Below are 20045 nucleotides of genomic sequence, written 5' to 3' on the forward strand. Positions count from 1 at the left end.
TCAACATGACATAATCAGTTATATCCGCAAAATATTCCTGGTGAGCAGCTGAAAATTAACTGACTATATGACACGATAACTGGCAATTTTCAACACTGAGCGGTTTTTAGCAACCAAATAAGGCTGTGTAAATAGCAATCTTATCAGGCTGCTATAAACTTATCTAGCCGGTGCCTAAATATTGACTTAGTCAGTTAAGATGAAGCCAGCCCCAAAAACCTGTCTATTTCAAGTTTATTTATAATTTGATAGACCGCCATCAACAAGTATCTGGTCGGTTTACAGAGCTGAAGAAACCAACAAAACTGCAGACTGTGTACAAGATGCAGACAAATTTATTGTATCAAAATTAAAGTGCAAAAAATAATATAAATAAAACCCTTTTACCAATCAAGGGACCCGACACGGTCCGTGTTTCGGACAAACCTTCGTCAGGGGTCCATGGTAAATAAGGTCTAAAACATACCACAGAAAAATTGAAGATAACAACAAAATGCCTTTATGTTATGTTTGCCGAGAATTTCTGACAGAAGTAAAGCGTCTCAAAAAGGGTCGATTGGTAAAAGGGTTTTATTTATATTATTTTTTGCATTTTAATTTTGATACAATAAATTTGCCTGCATCTTGTACACAGTCTGCAGTTTTGTTGGTTTCTCCTGGTTGGTGTTTTTTCTGCAGACCAAGTTAGACTTTCTTCTTGTGTCGGTTTACAGAGCTAAAATTAACAATTTAAAATAATTACGAAAAAATTTTTTAAATTAAATTATTGAGGAAAAAAAAAGGGGGGGGGAGAAGTGGACTAGACAAAGACGACCGGGTGATGGGGGAGTTGATATATAAGGTAATAATAATAATAATAATAATAACTTTATTTTTATATACCGCCAGCTATCTTGCGACTTCTAGGCGGTTTACAGTAAAAGAGATTGTGAATACAATAAAAGAAAATGTAAATACAATAAAGAGAAGCTTTACGTACAATGAATTAAGGAGTTTAGCAGTGTACATCTCAATATAATAAAGAGAAACTTTACTTACAATGAATTAAAGAGTATAGCAGTATACATCTCATAATATTAATAATGTTAACAACAGTTTGTGTGTTGCAAGGCCAGGAAGTGCCAAGCTATTTGCGCAGAAGTAGAAATATTCCGTGACTTGAATAGAGTGTTCGTAGTTAGTGATTAGGGGTTGTGGTTAACACTTTGCAAGTTTAGTTATGTGATGATGTTACGAGGGGGGTTGATGTTCCGGTTCGTTGCCTAGGTGTTTCACGAATAGGTAAGTTTTTAGGTGTTTCCTGAATTCTTCATAATTGTTTGTGTGTGCAATGAGTTTTTCTAGGTCTTTACCCCATATGGCTGCTTGATATGATAGCAGTTGTTGATGGTGTCTCTTATATTTGCACCCTCTAGCCGGTGGGGAGACAAATTTCATGTGTGTTTTTCTTTCATGTCTGTTGGTTGGGAATGAGAAGAGGTCTGTAATGTATTTTGGGGCTAGACCATTTAATACTTTGAAGCAGAGACATCCTAGCTTGAACTTTGTGCGCGCCTCCATCGGCAGCCAGTGTAGGAGTCGGTAAGAAGGGGTTATGTGATCGGACTTCTTCAGCCCGAAAATCATCCTGACTGCTGCATTTTGTATCAGTTGTAGTCTTTGCATTTGCTTCTGGGGGATCGTCAGATGGGTGATGTTGCAATAGTCCAGGTGGTTTAGTATTAGGGATTGTACTAGCATTCTGAAAGCTGAAGTGTGGAAGTACGCCTTAATGGACTTAAGTTTCCAGAGAATGAAGAACCCTCTTTTGATTAAGGAGTCTATGTGGTCCTTCATGGTTAGGCCTTGGTCTAGTATTACTCCTAGGATCTTCATCGTTGGTTGAATGGGGTAGTTTAGATTGTTAATGTGTAGTGATGTTGTCGTATTCTGTGCGTGTGGCGAAGCTATGAAGAATTTAGTTTTTTCTGAATTGAGCTTCAGTTTGAAATCTGTGGTCCATTGTTCCATCGTGTTTAGCACTTCAGTTGCTGTGGGGATGGTTTCAGAGGGGGATGCCGTAAATGGGATTATGATTGTGAAATCGTCTGCATAGCTGAATACTTTTATGCCTCGCTGGGTTAGCTGCGTGCCTAGTGTAGCTATATAGACGTTGAAGAGTAGTGGGGATAGTGGAGATCCTTGTGGAACGCCTGATGGGTTTCTCCATGTTTTTGAGAGATTGCAGTTGAAGCGGACTTGATATGTGCGGGTTGTGAGGAAATCTCGGAACCAGTCCAGCACTTCGCCTCCGATGAGGGAAGATTCATAAATAGATCTAGATTGAAAGTAAAATTAAAATGGTGGAATGAGGGGGGGGGGGGGAAAGGAAAAAACAAATAGGGAGCGAATGTCGCTTCTTAAAAGCGGTTCTTAGTAAGGGCTGATAAAGGGGATGCCTAGCTTGTGTTTTGAAAAGCATCCTGAAAGAGAAAGGTCTTAAGTTTAGACTTGAATTGGTCAAAGGAGTTTTCGAAATGGAGGCGTGATGGCATAGCATTCCAGAGGGAAGGAGCAGCTGCGGGGAAGTTGGTGTTACAAGTGTAGAAAAGTTCTTTGATTGATGGAACGGTTAAAAGGTTCTGGTCTGCAGATCTCAAGGCTTGAAGAGAGGCATAGGAGATGAGTTGTTTGCCTAGAAAAGATGGACAATGGGTAGACTTGATTTTGAATGTGATGTGATGGGAGACCGATAGCCAGTGTGACTCACGAAGAAGCAGGGTGATGTGATCATATTCAATGCTGGTCATCAGAAATGTCTCGGCATTGAATATCTGCATTCAGCGCTGACTACGGGAGTTACCTGCCTCCACGGTCTGAATATCAGTCCCAATATGTAAATAGGATATTATAGTAACTGACAAACTTAGAGTGAGAGAGTTCATTAGTAACTGGGCACATATGAATAAGTTTATGCCAAATTAACAGTCTGAATACAGACAATACTAAGAGGGGGATGATTCAAGGGATGCTAATCGATTTAGCATGTGCTAATGCTAAGATCCATAGGAATATACTGGGCATTTTAGCATTTAGTGCACACACTAAATCAGCGCCCTTTGAATTCCCCCCCTTAATCTTGGTTTAGAACAGTGGTTCCCAAACCTGTCCTGGGATACCTCCAGCCAGTCGGGTTTTCTTCATATCCCTAGTGAATATGCATGAGAGAGATTTGCATACATGTCACTTCCAATGCATATTCATTAGGGACATCTTGAAAACCCAACTGGCTGATGGTCCCCCCAAGACAGGATTGGGAACCACTGGTATAGAAGTTGTTAAGGTTTTGTTAAATGATTAATTCGTGAGGTAATTATTTGTTTCTTTCTGCATTTGAACTGTCAGTTGTCACATTTTTACTGGAGTCGGCAACTTCCTTGTCATCTCCAGTTAAAATGCCTCTATATAAAACAAGCAGAGGTTGGCATCTAGTTTTCTAGAATTTTAATTTTATTTTCTCTCCTTCAGTGTCAGAAGTGTGGATGAAATCAGTGACTTAACTTAAAAGTAACCTAGCCGCTCGATGTCCACTGGCTTAATAGGTGTCTGGACTTACCGGTAAAGATGACCTATTAGAGCGGCCAGTGTTGTCTGGTTCACCCTGGGCAAATGGTTGATGATCTCCTTGTATCTCTCCAGTCGTTTCGGCTTCAGGGGTATCTCTGAAGAATAGAATTTTGATCATCATAAAACTAAGCAAGCACTAATATTTAAGGGTTCAACTCCCCCAAATTAATTTTGGTGCATAGAGAATAAAGAGCAAAAAATATTCATGTTTACCAAACAGCAACAGCTGTAATAAGATATTTATGAGACATCTAGCACAAAATAGTTGTTGCATGGCCCGGAAGTGATATTTGTACTGTGTGAGTGGAGAAGAAACCATCAGTTGGAATGCTGTTGGAGCTACACAACTTGGGGAAATTGAGAGGGTTGGTTTTTGGGTTTTTGTTTTTTACAATTTCAGAATATTCAAAGAGGAGACTTAGAGGGGATATGATAGAGACTTACAAGATCATGAAGGGCATAGATAGAGTAGAGAGGGACAGATTCTTCAAACTTTCGAATAATAAAAGAATAAGAGGGCATTCAGAAAAGTTGAAAGGGTACAGATTCAAAACGAATGCTAGGAAGTTCTTCTTTACCCAATGTGTGGTGGACACCTGGAATGCGCTTCCAGAGGACCTAATAGGGCAGAGTATGGTACTGGGGTTTAAGAAAGGATTGGACAATTTCCTGCTGGAAAAGGAGATAAAGGGGTATAGATAGAGGATTACTGCACAGGCCCTGGACTTGTTGGGCCGCCGCGTGAGCGGACTGCTGGGCACGATGGACCTCAGGTCTGACCCAGCGGAGGCTTTGCTTATGTTCTTATGGTCACCATCCTCTATTTTTAAACACTGGGTAAAATCATCCATGCAAAAGTTGCAAGGCTTGCTTTTCTTGTCATAGATTGTGAAGCTAGCCTTAGGCATATCCTAACTGCTAGAACCTTATCTAAGTGGTTAGAGCTACAGCCTCAGCACCCTGAGATTGTGGGTTCAAATCTAATGCTGCTCCCTGTGACCCTGGGCAAGTCACTTAATCCCCTCCTGCCCGGGGTATATTAGATAAGAGTGTGAGGCCACCATTGACAGGCAGGGAAAAATGCCTGAGTACCAGCATGTAAACCACTTAGGCTATAGAATTAATTGAAGACATAGAGAATATCACTCTACGAGGAGAAGCTGTACTGCTAGGGGACTTCAATATGCCTGATGCAGACTGGAACTCATTTTCAGCGACAACCAGCGGTAGCAGGAGGCTCTTAACCTCCATAAAGGGAGCACGTCTCAAACAAATGGTAACGGAGCCCACTAGGGCCCAGGCGATCCTCGACCTGGTACTCACCAACGGGGAAAGCGTCTCAGAGGTCTCAGTAGGAGATACGCTAGCCTCCAGCGACCACAATATAGTATGGTTCAACCTTAGGAAAGGCTTCCCTAGATCAAACACGAAAACAAAGGTACTCAATTTCCGGGGCACAGACTTCGCATGCATGGGAGATTTCGTCCATCAGACGCTGCAGGACCAAGCGGAGACCGATGATGTAGAAGCTAAGTGGTTAACACTGAAATCAACCATACATGAAGCAACTAGCCGCTTCATAAAATCAGTAAATAAACGACAAAGAAACAATAAACCCCAATGGCTCACCGCGGAGATCTCGCACCTCATTAAGGAGAAGAAAAAAGCGTTTCTCTCCTACAAGCGCACGGAGAAAAGAGAGGCAAAAGTAGAATATAGGACCAGGTCTACAGCGGTCAAAATGGCAGTTAGGGAGGCAAAACTTCGAGTGGAAGAAATTCTGGCAAAAAACATTAAAAAGGGGGACAAATCCTTCTTCAGGTATACTAGTGACAGAAAAAGGACCACAGGCGGGATAGTACGCCTTAGAAGACCGGACGGAAGTTACGTGGAAGCAGATTCCGATAAAGCCGAACTACTGAATGAATACTTCTGCTCAGTCTTCACCTGTGAGGCACCGGGACACGGTCCCCAGTTGAAGGCAACACAAAGCACAGAAGACCCGTTTCAGAATTTTGAGTTCACACCAGGTGAAGTTTACAGTGAACTGGCAAGACTCAAGGTGTACAAAGCCATGGGACCAGACAATTTGCACCCAAGAATGCTCAGAGAATTGAGCGATGTCCTGGCGAAACTGTTGGCTGAGCTATTCAATCTCTCCCTAAGTAAGGGGAAAGTTCCCCTGGACTGGAAATTAGCTAATGTTGTTCCTCTGCATAAAAAGGGTTGCAGGGCAGAGGCTGCGAATTATAGACCGGTGAGTCTCACATCAATAGTGTGCAAACTCATGGAAACACTAATTAAAAGCAAATTGGACACAATCTTGAATGAAGGGAATCTTCGGGATCCCAGTCAGCATGGATTCACCAAGGGTAGGTCCTGCCAATCCAATCTCATCAGCTTCTTTGACTGGGTAACAAGAAAGTTGGACTTGGGAGAGTCTTTGGACGTCGTGTACCTGGACTTCAGTAAAGCTTTTGACAGTGTCTCACACCGCAGGCTGCTAAGCAAGATGGAATCGATGGGGTTAGGAGAGACACGAACTGCATGGGCCAATGATTGGCTAAGTGGCAGACTTCAGAGGGTGGTGGTTAATGGTACCCTCTCTAAAACATCGGAGGTGACCAGTGGAGTGCCGCAGGGCTCGGTCCTGGGTCCACTCCTTTTCAACATATTCATAGGGGATCTGACTCAAGGGCTTCAAGTTAAAATAACACTATTCGCCGATGACGCCAAACTATGTAATATAGTAAGTGAATGCAGTTTACAGAATTATATGGCGCAGGACCTGCTTACATTGGAAAGTTGGTCCTCAACCTGGCAGCTAGGCTTCAATGCTAAGAAATGTAAGGTCATGCACCTCGGAAGCGGAAATCCATGCAGGACGTACTTCTTGAACGGAGAAACTTTAACTAGGACTTCAGCAGAACGAGATTTAGGAGTAATCATCAGTGCAGACATGAAAACTGCCAATCAAGTGGAGAAGGCTTCATCTAAGGCAAGGCAGATATTGGGTTGTATCAATAGAAGTTTCGTCAGCCGAAAGCCTGAAGTCATAATGCCGTTGTACAGGGCCATGGTGAGACCTCATCTGGAGTACTGTGTGCAATTCTGGAGGCCACATTACAGTAAAGATGTGCGCAGAATTGAATCGGTTCAACGGACGGCCACCAGGATGATCTCGGGGCTCAAGGGTCTCTCGTACGAAGAGAGACTGAACAAATTGCAGTTCTACACTCTTGAGGAACGTAGGAAGAGGGGAGACATGATCGAAACATTTAAGTACCTCACGGGACGTGTCGAAGTGGAAGATGATATTTTCTTTCTCAAGGGACCCTCGGCCACAAGAGGGCACCCGCTCAAACTCAGGGGCGGAAAATTTCATGGCGACACCAGAAAGTATTTCTTCACAGAGAGAGTGGTTGATCATTGGAACAAGCTTCCAGTGCAGGTGATCGAGGCAGACAGCGTGCCAGACTTTAAGAATAAATGGGATACCCATGTGGGATCCCTACGAGGGTCAAGATAAGGAAATTGGGTCATTAGGGCATAGACAGGGGGTGGGTAAGCAGAGTGGGCAGACTTGATGGGCTGTAGCCCTTTTCTGCCGTCATCTTCTATGTTTCTATGTATATAAATACTTAAATAAATAAAATAAATATGTACATCATCTAGACCAGGGGTGTCAAAGTCCCTCCTCGAAGGCCGCAATCCATTCGGGTTTTCAGGATTTCCTCAATGAATATGCATGAGATCTATTAGCATACAATGAAAGCAGTGCAAGCAAATAGATCTCATGCATATTCATTGGGAAAATCCTGAAAACCCGACTGGATTGCGGCCCTCGAGGAGGGACTTTGACACCCCCTGATCTAGACAGATGCAAGTGCATCATTATTAAAATCCTACTTTGTATAATTCATCTTATGTGTTAAGTTTCACTTTCAAACATACTTCTTTACCACAGTGTGCAACAATTCATGCAATTGGTTGGTTGCCTTGCCATACTGATCGAAAGCAATGCACGGGTGGGCTGCAGTGGGTCGTGGCCCATCCACTTTGCGCTGAGGCTCACCCAAAGTTTTGGCACCCTTGTTAAGGCTGGTTGGGATCCCCAAGCCCCGCCAGCTGAAGAGGTCCTCTGGCAGCCAGGTCTCCCCACCCCCTACTTTCTGCAGCCGGTGACATTGTTCACATGTTGTTGCCACATTGCTCCCCCCCCCTCACCCTGTGCATGCTCAGTTTTTGCTCATATACAGAATGGCAGCGTGTGGGCAGTGCCACTGGCTGCAGAAAGTTCTGGTAACTGGAGGACCACTTGAGCTGGCAGGGCATGGAGATTCCTGCAAGCTCAGGTATTATTTGTTGGGGGGTTGCTCATACAGGGGCAGAGGTGGGAATTGACAGCACGAGCTTAAATTTTACATATGGCTCCAAAAAAGGGATGATCATAGGTGAGGATTAGAGGATCATAGGCGTATTGGGGGCATGCTTCGCATTTTGTGACCCATCAATCAATCAAGTGGATGCTATTTTGTCTTTTGAGGGGGGTCCCCTCCCGCCACTACACTTAAAATATTGACTTTGTATCTAGTGTTAGCACGATTGACAGGGTTGCGCGCACTTGTCGGTGCACGCATTTGGTGGGGCGCCATTATCATGGTGCCCTTTTGTCAGTGTACCCTCACATTTACATGCATAATTATGGAATAAGGGGCATCTGTGTCTAAGTTTAGGCAATAGGATGTGCATTACATTTCCATTGGTGCTACGTACAGAATAGTGCTTAGGTGGGTTTTTTTGTTTTTTTTCAGCAACAATTTTTTTAGGCGCAATATATAAAAATAAGAACATAAGAACATAAGAAGTTGCCCCCGCTGAGTCAGACCAGAGGTCCATCTTGCTCAGCGGTCCGCTCCCGCAGCGGCCCATCAGGCCTAGTGCCTGAATAGTGATCCCTGATTAATTTTGTAACTTACCTCTAATCCCATCCCTATAATCTACCTCTACTCTTATCTGTACCCCTCAATCCCTTTGTCCTCCAGGTACCTATCCAAAGCTTCTTTGAACCCCTGTAGCGTGCTCCTGTTTATCACATCCTCCGGTAGCGTGTTCCATGTATCCACCACCCTCTGTGTGAAAAAGAACTTCCTAGCGTTTGTTCTAAACTTCTCCCCTTTTAATTTCTCTGAGTGCCCCCTTGTACTTGTTGATCCCCTTAATTTGAAAAATCTGTCCCTGTCTATTTTTTCTATGCCCTTCATGATCTTGAAGGTTTCTATCATGTCTTCCAACAACGAGAGAAACTATTTGAAATGGAAAGTTTTCAGGCTGCCCATCTGTAATGGTCATGTGGTGAGTTCTGCTTATTAATATATATATCAGAATATATAACACCAACCCACACCTTATCAACAGAAAGAGGTGAGAAGGAAGAAAAGCAGAGATGAGAAAGACGGCTGAAGGAATACCTGCTGCTTCTTTCCACTGGCAGTGTAGCTCTGAGGTGAATATAGGGTCCTCCAGCTCCCGGAAAAATCTTTTCAGGACATCAGTGACATCTTCAATAAAATTATCACTAATGCGCAGCTTGACATTCCGAGCATCCTTGCGAAATTCTTCCATTAGTAGTTTGATCCGTGACTTAGCGCCATTTTTCCGGTAAATTCCCTCATGCCTCAGACCTACAGCACATGTGAGGAAAAATGGTGGATGGTTCTAATAATTGTAACTCATTAAGTGACAAAAACAATGACCTTACTCAGTGGCGTAGTAAGGGTATATGTGTGTGTGTGTGTGGGGGGGGGCATCTTGGTGAGGGCACAGGCACTCATCCTCCTCTCTGCCCCCCACTCCTTCCCCGCCCCTCACTGCCGCACATGTGCGCAGCTTCCCTCCCCCCGTAACATTTCTGGCATGAGCAGCAACCCCCAAACTGCTGTCGTGCCAGCATCAGCTCTTCCTCTGACATCACTTTCTGGACCCACACCTAGGAAGTGACAAGCTGACGCAGATTGGGGGTTACTGTTCGCACCAGGAACGTTACAGAGGTATGGGGGAGGGGAAGGAATGTGTGTGTGTGGGAGGGTAGAGATGGCGGGGGAGGAGCACCTGTTACCCTCGCTACGCCACTGTCCTTACTATTTAAACTGACCTGTGATGGAAGACTAATACTTTGGCATTCATATTGTTGTCCATTGTTCATTACTATAAGATATGAATATTTTGACCATTGTGACCATTCAGGTACCAGGCCCGCCAAGGTCCCAGTTAGGACAGAAGCCAGGGTACAAAAGAAAACCCAGAAGGCAGTTTCTAGAGTAAGTCCTGTTTCTGATTCTGACATTTTCCCAGTTAACCACCAGAGGGAGCCTGATCTTGCTGAGAATATATTGGATGATCAGTATTCAGGTCACCACCGGAGCTCTAGAGCTACCTTGAGCACTGCTGACTCAGCTAGGTTAGGTCGTGTCCCTGCAATATAAAAGCCAGCAGTGGAGAACAGGCAGACAGGCAGGCTAGGGAGAAGGTTCAAACCTTTTCTCCCTGAGGATCTCCCTGGGTCAAACTTGTGCAATAGGCCTACACCTATGGAGGTGGAAGAAGCTGGACAAGCAGAGGAACTGTCTTTTCCTGATGCTGAGTTGCCGATGGAAATCCAAGAAGGCTGTTCTGAAGTTGGGGAAAACTTACCTGAAGCCATGGATGTGGGCTTGACGACCAGCTACAGGCAATAGGCTGCAAACAGTAAGTTTTGTTTTCAGACTGTTTGCTTTTGGAACTGTTTGATTTTGGAGCTAGTTATTTTGAGCTCAGTATTTTTGTTGGTTGTCTTATGAAGCTGGAAGTGTCTCTGGGGAGAGGTTTTGCTGTCACCCAGGGAGGGAATTTTGAAATCCATTAGTAGTGCTTTTTCTAGCAAAACCTAAGACACTCTCCTTTGTCCGGCAGGTGCCTATAGTCTGCTGGAGGCTTTATTTTTAAGGACTGTGAATTGTGAGCACAGGAAGGCAAAGGCGCTCGCCTTAGCGAGAGCGCCTTTGCGAAGGGCCTCAAGAAGGGCATCAAGAAAGGGCTATCAACTATAGCCGGACTCCCAACTTATAAGACTAGCTAACTAATCAGTTGTCTTCAGTCTTTCTTTAGCGTTCTACCAAGTCTTTAACTATCAATCTACAACTTTCTACCAAGTCTTTAACTCTCAATCTTACAACTTTCTATCTCACCAACAAGCTACTAAATCTTTCTCACTAAACAGGCACACTAACAAACAGACATTCTTAACTGACAATTAACTAACTGTTAACTAACTAACTACTACTACTAACTAACTAACAACTCCATCCCTCAGACCAAGAACTAACTAACTACCTCTATCCCTCCCTCAACACTTACTGACCAACACCTAACAGCCCCCACCCTAACAAACATCCTAAAAAAAATAAATAAATTTTAAATTAAGAAATAATAACAATAAACCTTTGTAATGGCAGGTAGGACTATAAGCAGCAAGACTTCAATCAAAACAGGCAGTTCAGTCACCGAGAGCACCCAGGGGATGGCTATGGTCCGAGTACAGATGGAAGGAGAACCAAGACGGAGGGCAGAGGTCTCTGTACAGACCGAGGCCATCCCCTCAAAGATGTCTACAGTCTCAACGCAGACAGAAGTAATGGTTCAACCGGACGAAAGCCTTTTGATGGAGCTAAAGAGCCTGAGAGAGGAGGTTCAGCGCTTAAGGAGCATCCGAGACGACGAGACCTTCATCGATGGAGTCATCCAGGAGCTGTCTCAGATCGCTGAACAGGAACCTGACAAGACCACCCTGGGAACACCCATAGCATCCAAAACGGCCACCTTGAGACAAACTACCGGAATGCAGGAAGTGGTTGGAGACGCTGACTCCTGGCAGTTGGTGACTTCCTCCACAAGAAAATGCAGAGGACCTAACTCTGTCTCTTTTTCCCCCCATACAGGACAGCTCAACATCGACACCTCATATCGCCCTGAGGAACAGATATCAGCTGCTACAGGAAGGTCCGGAGAAAGAGCTACAAGTAGTTGTTCAGCAGACGGTTCCAACTCCGGAATCAACAGTACAGCCCACCCCTAAGAAGCGCAGAGTGGTGGTCATCGGAGATTCGCTGCTGAGGGGCACCGAGGGACCAATCTGCAGACCAAACCTACAATCAAGAGAGGTCTGCTGTTTGCCAGGGGCCAGGATCCGGGATGTCACTGCTTGCATTGACAGACTCATCAAGCCCCGAGACCACTTCCCCATGGTTCTAATCCACGTCGGAACCAACGACACCGCAAGGAGCAGCCCGGACAGCATACCTGAAGACTTCAGGGCCCTGGGGGAGAAGCTGAGGAGGATGGATGCGCAGGTAGTCTTCTCCTCGATTCTCCCAGTGAGGGGCAAGGGCAGAGCCAGAGAGGATTGAATACAAAGGGCGAACGACTGGCTACGAGGATGGTGCAAGGAGATGAACTTCGGGTTTCTGCACCATGGAGAAGCATTGCAAGGACTACAGGGACACGACGGGCTACACCTAACCAGAAGAGGGAAGAATGTCCTTGGACACCGCCTAGCCCGCCTACTCCACAGGGCTTTAAACTAGGTAAGTCGGGGGAGGGTACAGGCACAAACAACATACCAGGCGAACTAAAATGCCAATACATTTATGAGGCTGAGGAAAGTAGACACCGAAATTCTGGGTCAGGGGTGAGTGCACACACTTTTGAGTAGGGTCACATCATATTTATGGGTCACATTGTAATTCCGGGTCTAGGGGGAGTACACACTGTAGTTCTGGGTATATGGGAGTACACATTGTGGTTCTGAGCCTCAGGAAAGCACAAATAACACAAACAATGCTAAAGGTGTTCAAATAGCTCAAACAGGAATATCCCCACTGAGACATAACAAAAATATAACATGGAGGGCTATGTACATCAACGCACACAGTTTAGGAAACAAGATCCTGGAATTGGAAACAGAAATAAGGAATGCCGACCTGGATGTGGTGGCGATATCCGAAACCTGGCTCACAGACTCCCACGGGTGGGACATGGTCATACCGGGTTACAACTTGCTTCGCCGGGACAGAGAGGGTTGGAAGGGAGGGGGTGTAGCATTATATACTAAAGATGACATTAAGGTCACAAGAATCTCAGATGTCCAGTATACTGGGGAATCCCTTTGGGTTAATTTGGCCAGAGGGAAGGACAAATGCTTGTATCTTGGCGTAATTTACAGACCCGCAAGACAACAGGATGACCTGGATATGGAAATAATCGAAGATATAGAAAATATCACCTTGCGTGGGGACACAGTATTGCTAGGTGACTTCAACATGCCTGATGTGGATTGGGTTACACTTACCTCTGCTTCCGGCAGCAGCAGGAGGCTATTAAACTCTATGAAAGGAGCAAGCCTCAGGCAACTGGTGTTGGAACCGACAAGGGATCAGGCAATACTGGACCTGATACTTACCAATGGAGAAAGTGTCACAGAGGTCTCGGTGGGCGACACATTGGCCTCCAGTGACCACAACATGGTATGGTTCAATATCAGGAAAGGTTTCACTAAATCTACTACACTAACCAATGTCCTCAAATTCAAGGACACAAATTTCAAAGAAATGGGAGACTTCGTTCACCAGGAGCTACAAAGCCAAGAAGAAACCAATAACGTGGAAGACATGTGGTCGACTTTGAAAGCCACCATACAAGAAGCAACAAACCGCTATGTAAAATCAGTAAGTAAACGGCGAAGGAACAATAAGCCACAGTGGTTTACTGCGGAGATCTCAGACATGATCAAGGAGAAGAAAAAAGCATTCATCTCTTACAAACAATCAGGGAAGCAGGACTCTAGAGCAGACTACCTGGCCAAATCAAAAGCCGTCAAAACAGCAGTCAGGGAGGCTAAATTCCTCATGGAGGAGTCTCTAGCAAAGAACATCCAGAAGGGAGATAAATCCTTCTTCAGGTATATCAGTGATAGAAGAAAAAACTCAGGCGGGATTGTACGTCTTAGGAAACCAGACGGAGACTATGTGGAAAAGGATTCGGAAAAAGCCCAACTATTAAATGAATACTTCTGCTCAGTCTTCACCCGAGAAGCGCCAGGGCTCGACCCTCAGCTACAGACAAGGGTTGGCTCAGTTGACCCGTTTAGTAACTTTGAGTTTACGCCCAGCAGTGTCTACGGTGAGCTGTCAAAGCTCAAGGTTAACAAAGCAATGGGGCCGGACAACCTGCACCCCAGGGTGCTTAGGGAGCTGAGTGATGTCTTGGCGGAGCCACTGTCCGCGCTTTTCAACCTCTCCCTTAGTACAGGCAGCGTCCCGTTGGACTGGAGGACGGCTAACGTCATTCCACTCCACAAGAAAGGCTCAAAGATGGAGACAGCAAACTACAGACCAGTGAGTCTAACATCGATAGTGAGCAAACTAATGGAAACTCTAATCAAACACCAATTAGATAAGATCCTGGATGAGGAGAATCTACGGGATCCCCGACAACATGGATTTACTAAGGGGAGATCCTGCCAATCCAATCTGATCAGCTTCTTTGACTGGGTAACGGGGAAGCTGGATATTGGGGAGTCCCTGGACATCTTGTACCTGGACTTTAGCAAAGCATTCGATAGCGTACCACACCGCAGGTTACTGAGCAAGATGAGTTCTATAGGATTAGGTAACACATTGACGAAATGGGTTGGGAGCTGGCTTGGAGGTAGGCTCCAAAGGGTGGTGGTGAACGGCACCCCCTCCGAAATGACGGAGGTGATTAGTGGAGTACCACAAGGCTCAGTCTTGGGCCCAATCCTATTCAACATCTTTATAAGAGACTTGGCAGAAGGGCTTCGAGGTAAAATAACATTATTCGCCGATGACGCCAAACTGAGTAATGTAGTGGGCAAATGCACAACAGACGAAGATTCAGTGCCCGACAACATGATGCACGACCTACTCCTACTGGAGCGATGGTCTAGGACATGGCAACTCAACTTCAATGCCAAAAAATGCAAAGTTATGCACCTGGGCAGCCAGAATCCATGCAAGTCTTATACCCTTAATGGCGAGATCCTAGCAAAAACGGTAGCAGAACGAGACTTGGGGGTAATCGTCAGTGAGTACATGAAGTCTGCCAATCAAGTGGAGCAGGCTTCGTCCAAGGCAAGACAAATCATGGGCTGCATACGAAGGGGTTTCGTCAGTCGTAAGGCGGAAGTCATTATGCCATTGTAAAGATCCATGGTGAGGCCCCACCTGGACTACTGTGTGCAATTCTGGAGGCCGCATTATCGCAAGGATGTGCTGAGACTGGAGTCGGTGCAAAGAATGGCCACCCGGATGGTCTCGGGACTCAAGGATCTACCATACGAAAAACGGCTTGACAAATTACAGCTATACTCGCTCGAGGAGCGCAGAGAGAGGGGAGACATGATCGAGACGTTCAAGTATCTTACGGGCCGCATCGAGGCGGAGGAAGATATCTTCTTTTTCAAGGGTCCCACGACAACAAGAGGGCATCCGTTGAAAATCAGGGGCGGGAAACTACGAGGTGACACCAGGAAATTCTTTTTCACTGAAAGAGTGGTTGATCGCTGGAATAGTCTTCCACTACAGGTGATTGAGGCCAGCAGCGTGCCTGATTTTAAGGCCAAATGGGATCGGCACATGGGATCTATTCACAGGGCAAAGGTAGGGGAGGGACATTAAGGTGGGCAGACTAGATGGGCCGTGGGGCCCTTATCTGCCGTCTATTTCTATGTTTCTATGTTTCTATGTTAGGAGCAAAGAGCTTTATTTTGTACATTGGACTACCTGCTTGGAAGCAGGCTGTGCAGGCTCTGGGGAGAGCTATAAATGCAGTATTGACTGAGTGAGAAAGAAGGGGAAAGTTTGGACTTTATTTTGAACTGTTTATTTTTCCTTCTTTTTGTATTTTGACTAGTTGGAAGCTTTTACCAGGACTCTGCTCATCCTTGATTATGAAATCCTGACCTTTATGTTTTGATGAGTAAAAGTGGAAAATCTGCATTTAAACTCCATTTGTGTGATCTTGATTTTTGTTCCTGATTGGTGTCAGCTCAATCCTGCAGGGTCACTCCAGGCCAGGTCACACGCTAGTGCTCTTTTTCAGTGTAACCACTTGGAGTGCTGTGGAGTCCCAGTCGGACCACAGTGGAGTTACACCATAAATAATAAGGTATGATGCTGAACTATGGTACTACCTTGCAGGGGACGTCCTACCTGGCACCACTAAACGTAGAGTTTGAACTACCCTTTTGTGTTTATCAGGTGAGAGATAAGAAAAAACATATTCCAGCTGAGTAAAGCTGAGGCAGTCAAAAAAACAGGTGATAAAACAGTGTGCCAGATTAACAGTATTCTAGACAAAAAAAAAAAAAGAGTGACCTATGGATGGAGACAGACACATCTCTGCTGAGTGAATTAGTAAAAGAGAAACTGTGAAAACTAACCAAGCAGTAAAGACCAATACAGAGAATAAGGGGGAGTGAGAGAGAGAGATCGACCCTGACTGCTGCACAAATACCCAAGCTCTTCTTCTGCTTTATTATGGAAGTTCTCCTGCATACCATACTGAGTGATGAAGGCTATGCAGCTGTCCACAATGATGGGGATATCATTCCTGCTCAGCTGCTGGTCTCGTAGAAAGTTTCCTCGTCCACCGGCTGCAGCCTTAATATCGGCGCACCACATCAGGAAATCCAGATGTGTCACTCCTTGGAGGTAAAGTGTCCTAATCATTTTAAAAATAAATAAAACAATTAATTAGAATTGGAATGACTCCTCAAAGTTTTTTTAAAAAAAGGAAGAACGATACAGCCCGCTGGCTCGATATTCAATGCTATTTAACTGGCCAGAAATGGCTACTGGCCATTTAAATAATGCTAAGTGCTAATATTCAGTGCGAGATGGCCGCCGACTATTAGCATTTAGCAGCTAGTGGACAGCTGGCTATGTTTCGCGATTTAGCGGGCTATCCAGAAAATTTAAAGCGTCAGGGCTTGGATTCTGTAACCGGTACTGTTGTCAGCAGTCTCCTATAAAAGCAGTCGCTGATTGCGTGTCAATCACGCGATGGCGCCGGGTACAGAATTGCGCCTCCTGCAAAGGTAGGCACCAGAAATGTAGGCTGGAGGTTTCCAAGTCTACATTTCCGGCACCTACCTTTGAAATGAATCATGCCTACGTAGGCGCTTTAGGCGGCCTAATGCCATTTCCGACATTTGCCATGCCCACAGAGGTGTTAGGCCGCTTAAAGCGCCTACGGAGGTGCGATTCCGGTACTGATCTTTTTTGGCGGCAGTAGGCACCTTGAAACTCAGTTAAAAATGCCATTTAAATGGTGTGTTTTCACTGAGCTTGGGTGCCTACCAGGCTGGTTAGAGAATCCGGGCCTAGCTGGCTAAGTTTGAAGGCCAAACTGGTCTGCTTAAATAGCTGGTCTATCTTTGGGCGCTATAAACTTAGCAAGCCTGGGGCCAGTGGTTTCAGTAATGCCAGTCACAAGAAATGGCATTACTGAAACCAGAAACGGCATTGAACATCAGACTCGGCTCCAACCGTGGGAATCAACCCAGCTAACTCCCACAGTCTGAATATTGGGCCTACTATGCAGTGGCGTACCTAGCCTATGTGACACCCGGGGCCCATCATTTTTTGACACACTCTTGTGTGACGTGTGGATTGTTACCAAAAATCATGTTTTTCATACAGATGGGGGGGGGGGGGGATCTGTATGAAAAACATGATTTTTAGTAACAATCATAGTAACATAGTAGATGACGGCAGATAAAGACCCGAATGGTCCATCCAGTCTGCCCAACCTGATTCAATTTAAAATTTTTTTTTTTTTTCTTCTTAGCTATTTCTGGGCGAGAATCCAAAGCTTTACCCGGTACTGTGCTTGGGTTCCAACTGCCGAAATCTCTGTTAAGACTTACTCCAGCCCATCTACACCCTCCCAGCCATTGAAGCCCTCCCCTGCCCATCCTCCTCCAAACGGCCATACACAGACACAGACCGTACAAGTCTGCCCAGTAACTGGCCTAGTTCAATCTTTAATATTATTTTCTGATTCTAAATCTTCTGTGTTCATCCCACGCTTCTTTGAACTCAGTCACAGTTTTACTCTCCACCACCTCTCTCGGGAGCGCATTCCAGGCATCCACCACCCTCTCCGTAAAGTAGAATTTCCTAACATTGCCCCTGAATCTACCACCCCTCAACCTCAAATTATGTCCTCTGGTTTTACCATTTTCCTTTCTCTGGAAAAGATTTTGTTCTACGTTAATACCCTTTAAGTATTTGAACGTCTGAATCATATCTCCCCTGTCTCTCCTTTCCTCTAGGGTATACATATTCAGGGCTTCCAGTCTCTCCTCATATGTCTTCTGGTGCAAGCCTCCTATCATTTTCGTCGCCCTCCTCTGGACCGCCTCAAGTCTTCTTACGTCTTTCGCCAGATACGGTCTCCAAAACTGAACACAATACTCCAAGTGGGGCCTCACCAATGACCTGTACAGGGGCATCAACACCTTCTTTCTTCTACTGACTACGCCTCTCTTTATACAGCCCAGAATCCTTCTGGCAGCAGCCACTGCCTTGTCACACTGGTTTTTTTCGCCTTTAGATCTTCGGACACTATCACCCCAAGGTCCCTCTCCCCGTCCGTGCATATCAGCTTCTCTCCTCCCAGCATATACGGTTCCTTCCTATTATTAATCCCCAAATGCATTACTCTGCATTTCTTTGCATTGAATTTTAGTTGCCAGGCATTAGACCATTCCTCTAACTTTTGCAGATCCTTTTTCATATTTTCCACTCCCTCTTCGGTGTCTACTCTGTTACAAATCTTGGTATCATCTGCAAAAAGGCACACTTTTCCTTCTAACCCTTCAGCAATGTCACTTACATACATATTGAACAGGATTGGCCCCAGCACCGAACCCTGAGGGACTCCACTAGTCACCTTTCCTTCCTTCGAGCGACTTCCATTAACCACCACCCGACACCTCCCAATTTGCGGATAAGCTCTCCAATAGCTCAGAGAGATTTTTTTTTTTTCTCTGAGCATGTGCAGTGCCCGGGCCCCACTGGGCATGCCCGAGCCCTACCCATTTTCCCCCTGCTTCCCCCTAATCCCCAGGATGTTCCTAGCTGTGGCCGGGTCGGCCGTATGGGGAGGCGGGTGGGTTGTGTGGCTGACTATCCTGCTGTCCACGGAGAACCTACGTTACAGGTAAGTAACTACACTTTCTCCTAGGACAAGCAGGATGAGTCAGCCACATATGGGTGACTCCCTAGCCGAGGGATGTACCGACTGGACCTGCGCCTTAGCGCTTTGTGCATCCCTCGCCTGGCTGTGGAGGCCGAGCCGGGCAGGGTAATCAGGCAAAGCAGGTAAGGTTGTGGAAACAAGGTTTTAGATAAAGTGCTGTGTTAACTGAGCAATAATACTCACAGAACAGTGAACTGGTCAATGACAATCAATGAACAGTGAGAAACCAACTGGTCCAAAGTGACAATTCGTACTTGCATATGAGAATTCATACTTGCCTATTCCACATTCAGACTAGACAGGAGTGCTGGAAGACCTACTTAACTCACAGAACGGCGAAAACTGGTCAATGACAATGAATGAACAGTGAGAAAACCAACTGGTCAACGGTGACAATTCATAACTGGTCAATAGTGACAATTCGTACTTGCATATGAGAATTCATACTTGCCTATTCCACCTTCAGACTAGACAGGATTGCTGGAAGACCTACTTAACTCACAGAACAGTGAAATTGGTCAATGACAATCAATGAACAGTGAGAAACCAACTGATCAACAGTGACAAATCGTACTTGCATGTGAGAATTCATATGTACTGCAGGATGTCCGGTATGGGGCAGTTGTAGGGGTCTCGCTGCGTGTCTGTGCACTGGTAGTGGAACCTTCTCCCTTTCAACCCATAGCGTTTTCTGGTTGAAGGTCTTCTGGCTGCCATAAGAGTGTGCTCCACGTCTTGTGGTAGGTTCATCCTCTCATCATCCATGCGGTCAGGGCTAAGGAACGCAGGTCATGGTGGAGGAGCGGGGAGAGGTGGGTGAACCGCTATCCCTTGCCAGAACGGGAACCATGGTTGCAGGAGCCCGATCAGGGCAATCATGATCACCGTTGCTCTGTCCTGAAGAATCTTCTGCAGGACTTAGGGTGTTCCAACTCACAGACAGACCGTCGGGGCTGAGATGGCGATGGGTTGATCTCTTTGCGCAGAAGGTCGAGTATTTTGAGTTCGGTTCGGTTGCAAACAGGTCGATGCTCGGTGTGCCCCAGGTGCTGAAGATCTTCTTAATCGCCGCTGGGTTGAGACACCACTCATCGGGATCCAGCTGGTGGCTGAGTCTT

The 20045-nt window shown here is 45.6% G+C and overlaps 1 protein-coding gene across 7 annotated transcripts in view; it reads right to left on the reverse strand.

Moving 5' to 3' along the window:
* Positions 1 to 20045, reverse strand: part of ARAP3 (ArfGAP with RhoGAP domain, ankyrin repeat and PH domain 3) — a 293655-nt gene that overhangs the window by 97903 nt on the left and 175707 nt on the right. For all 7 annotated transcript variants that reach the window (XM_033926806.1, XM_033926807.1, XM_033926811.1 and 4 more), the window contains 3 exons: positions 16220 to 16383; positions 9078 to 9290; positions 3596 to 3701 (listed from right to left, as the gene is read on the reverse strand). In XM_033926806.1, coding sequence (XP_033782697.1) covers positions 3596 to 3701; positions 9078 to 9290; positions 16220 to 16383 — 483 coding nt within the window. The remainder of the gene's footprint in view (positions 1 to 3595; positions 3702 to 9077; positions 9291 to 16219; positions 16384 to 20045) is intronic.

The sequence above is a fragment of the Geotrypetes seraphini genome, chromosome 18 (genome assembly GCF_902459505.1).
Source record: "Geotrypetes seraphini chromosome 18, aGeoSer1.1, whole genome shotgun sequence".
Taxonomy (NCBI): domain Eukaryota; kingdom Metazoa; phylum Chordata; class Amphibia; order Gymnophiona; family Dermophiidae; genus Geotrypetes; species Geotrypetes seraphini.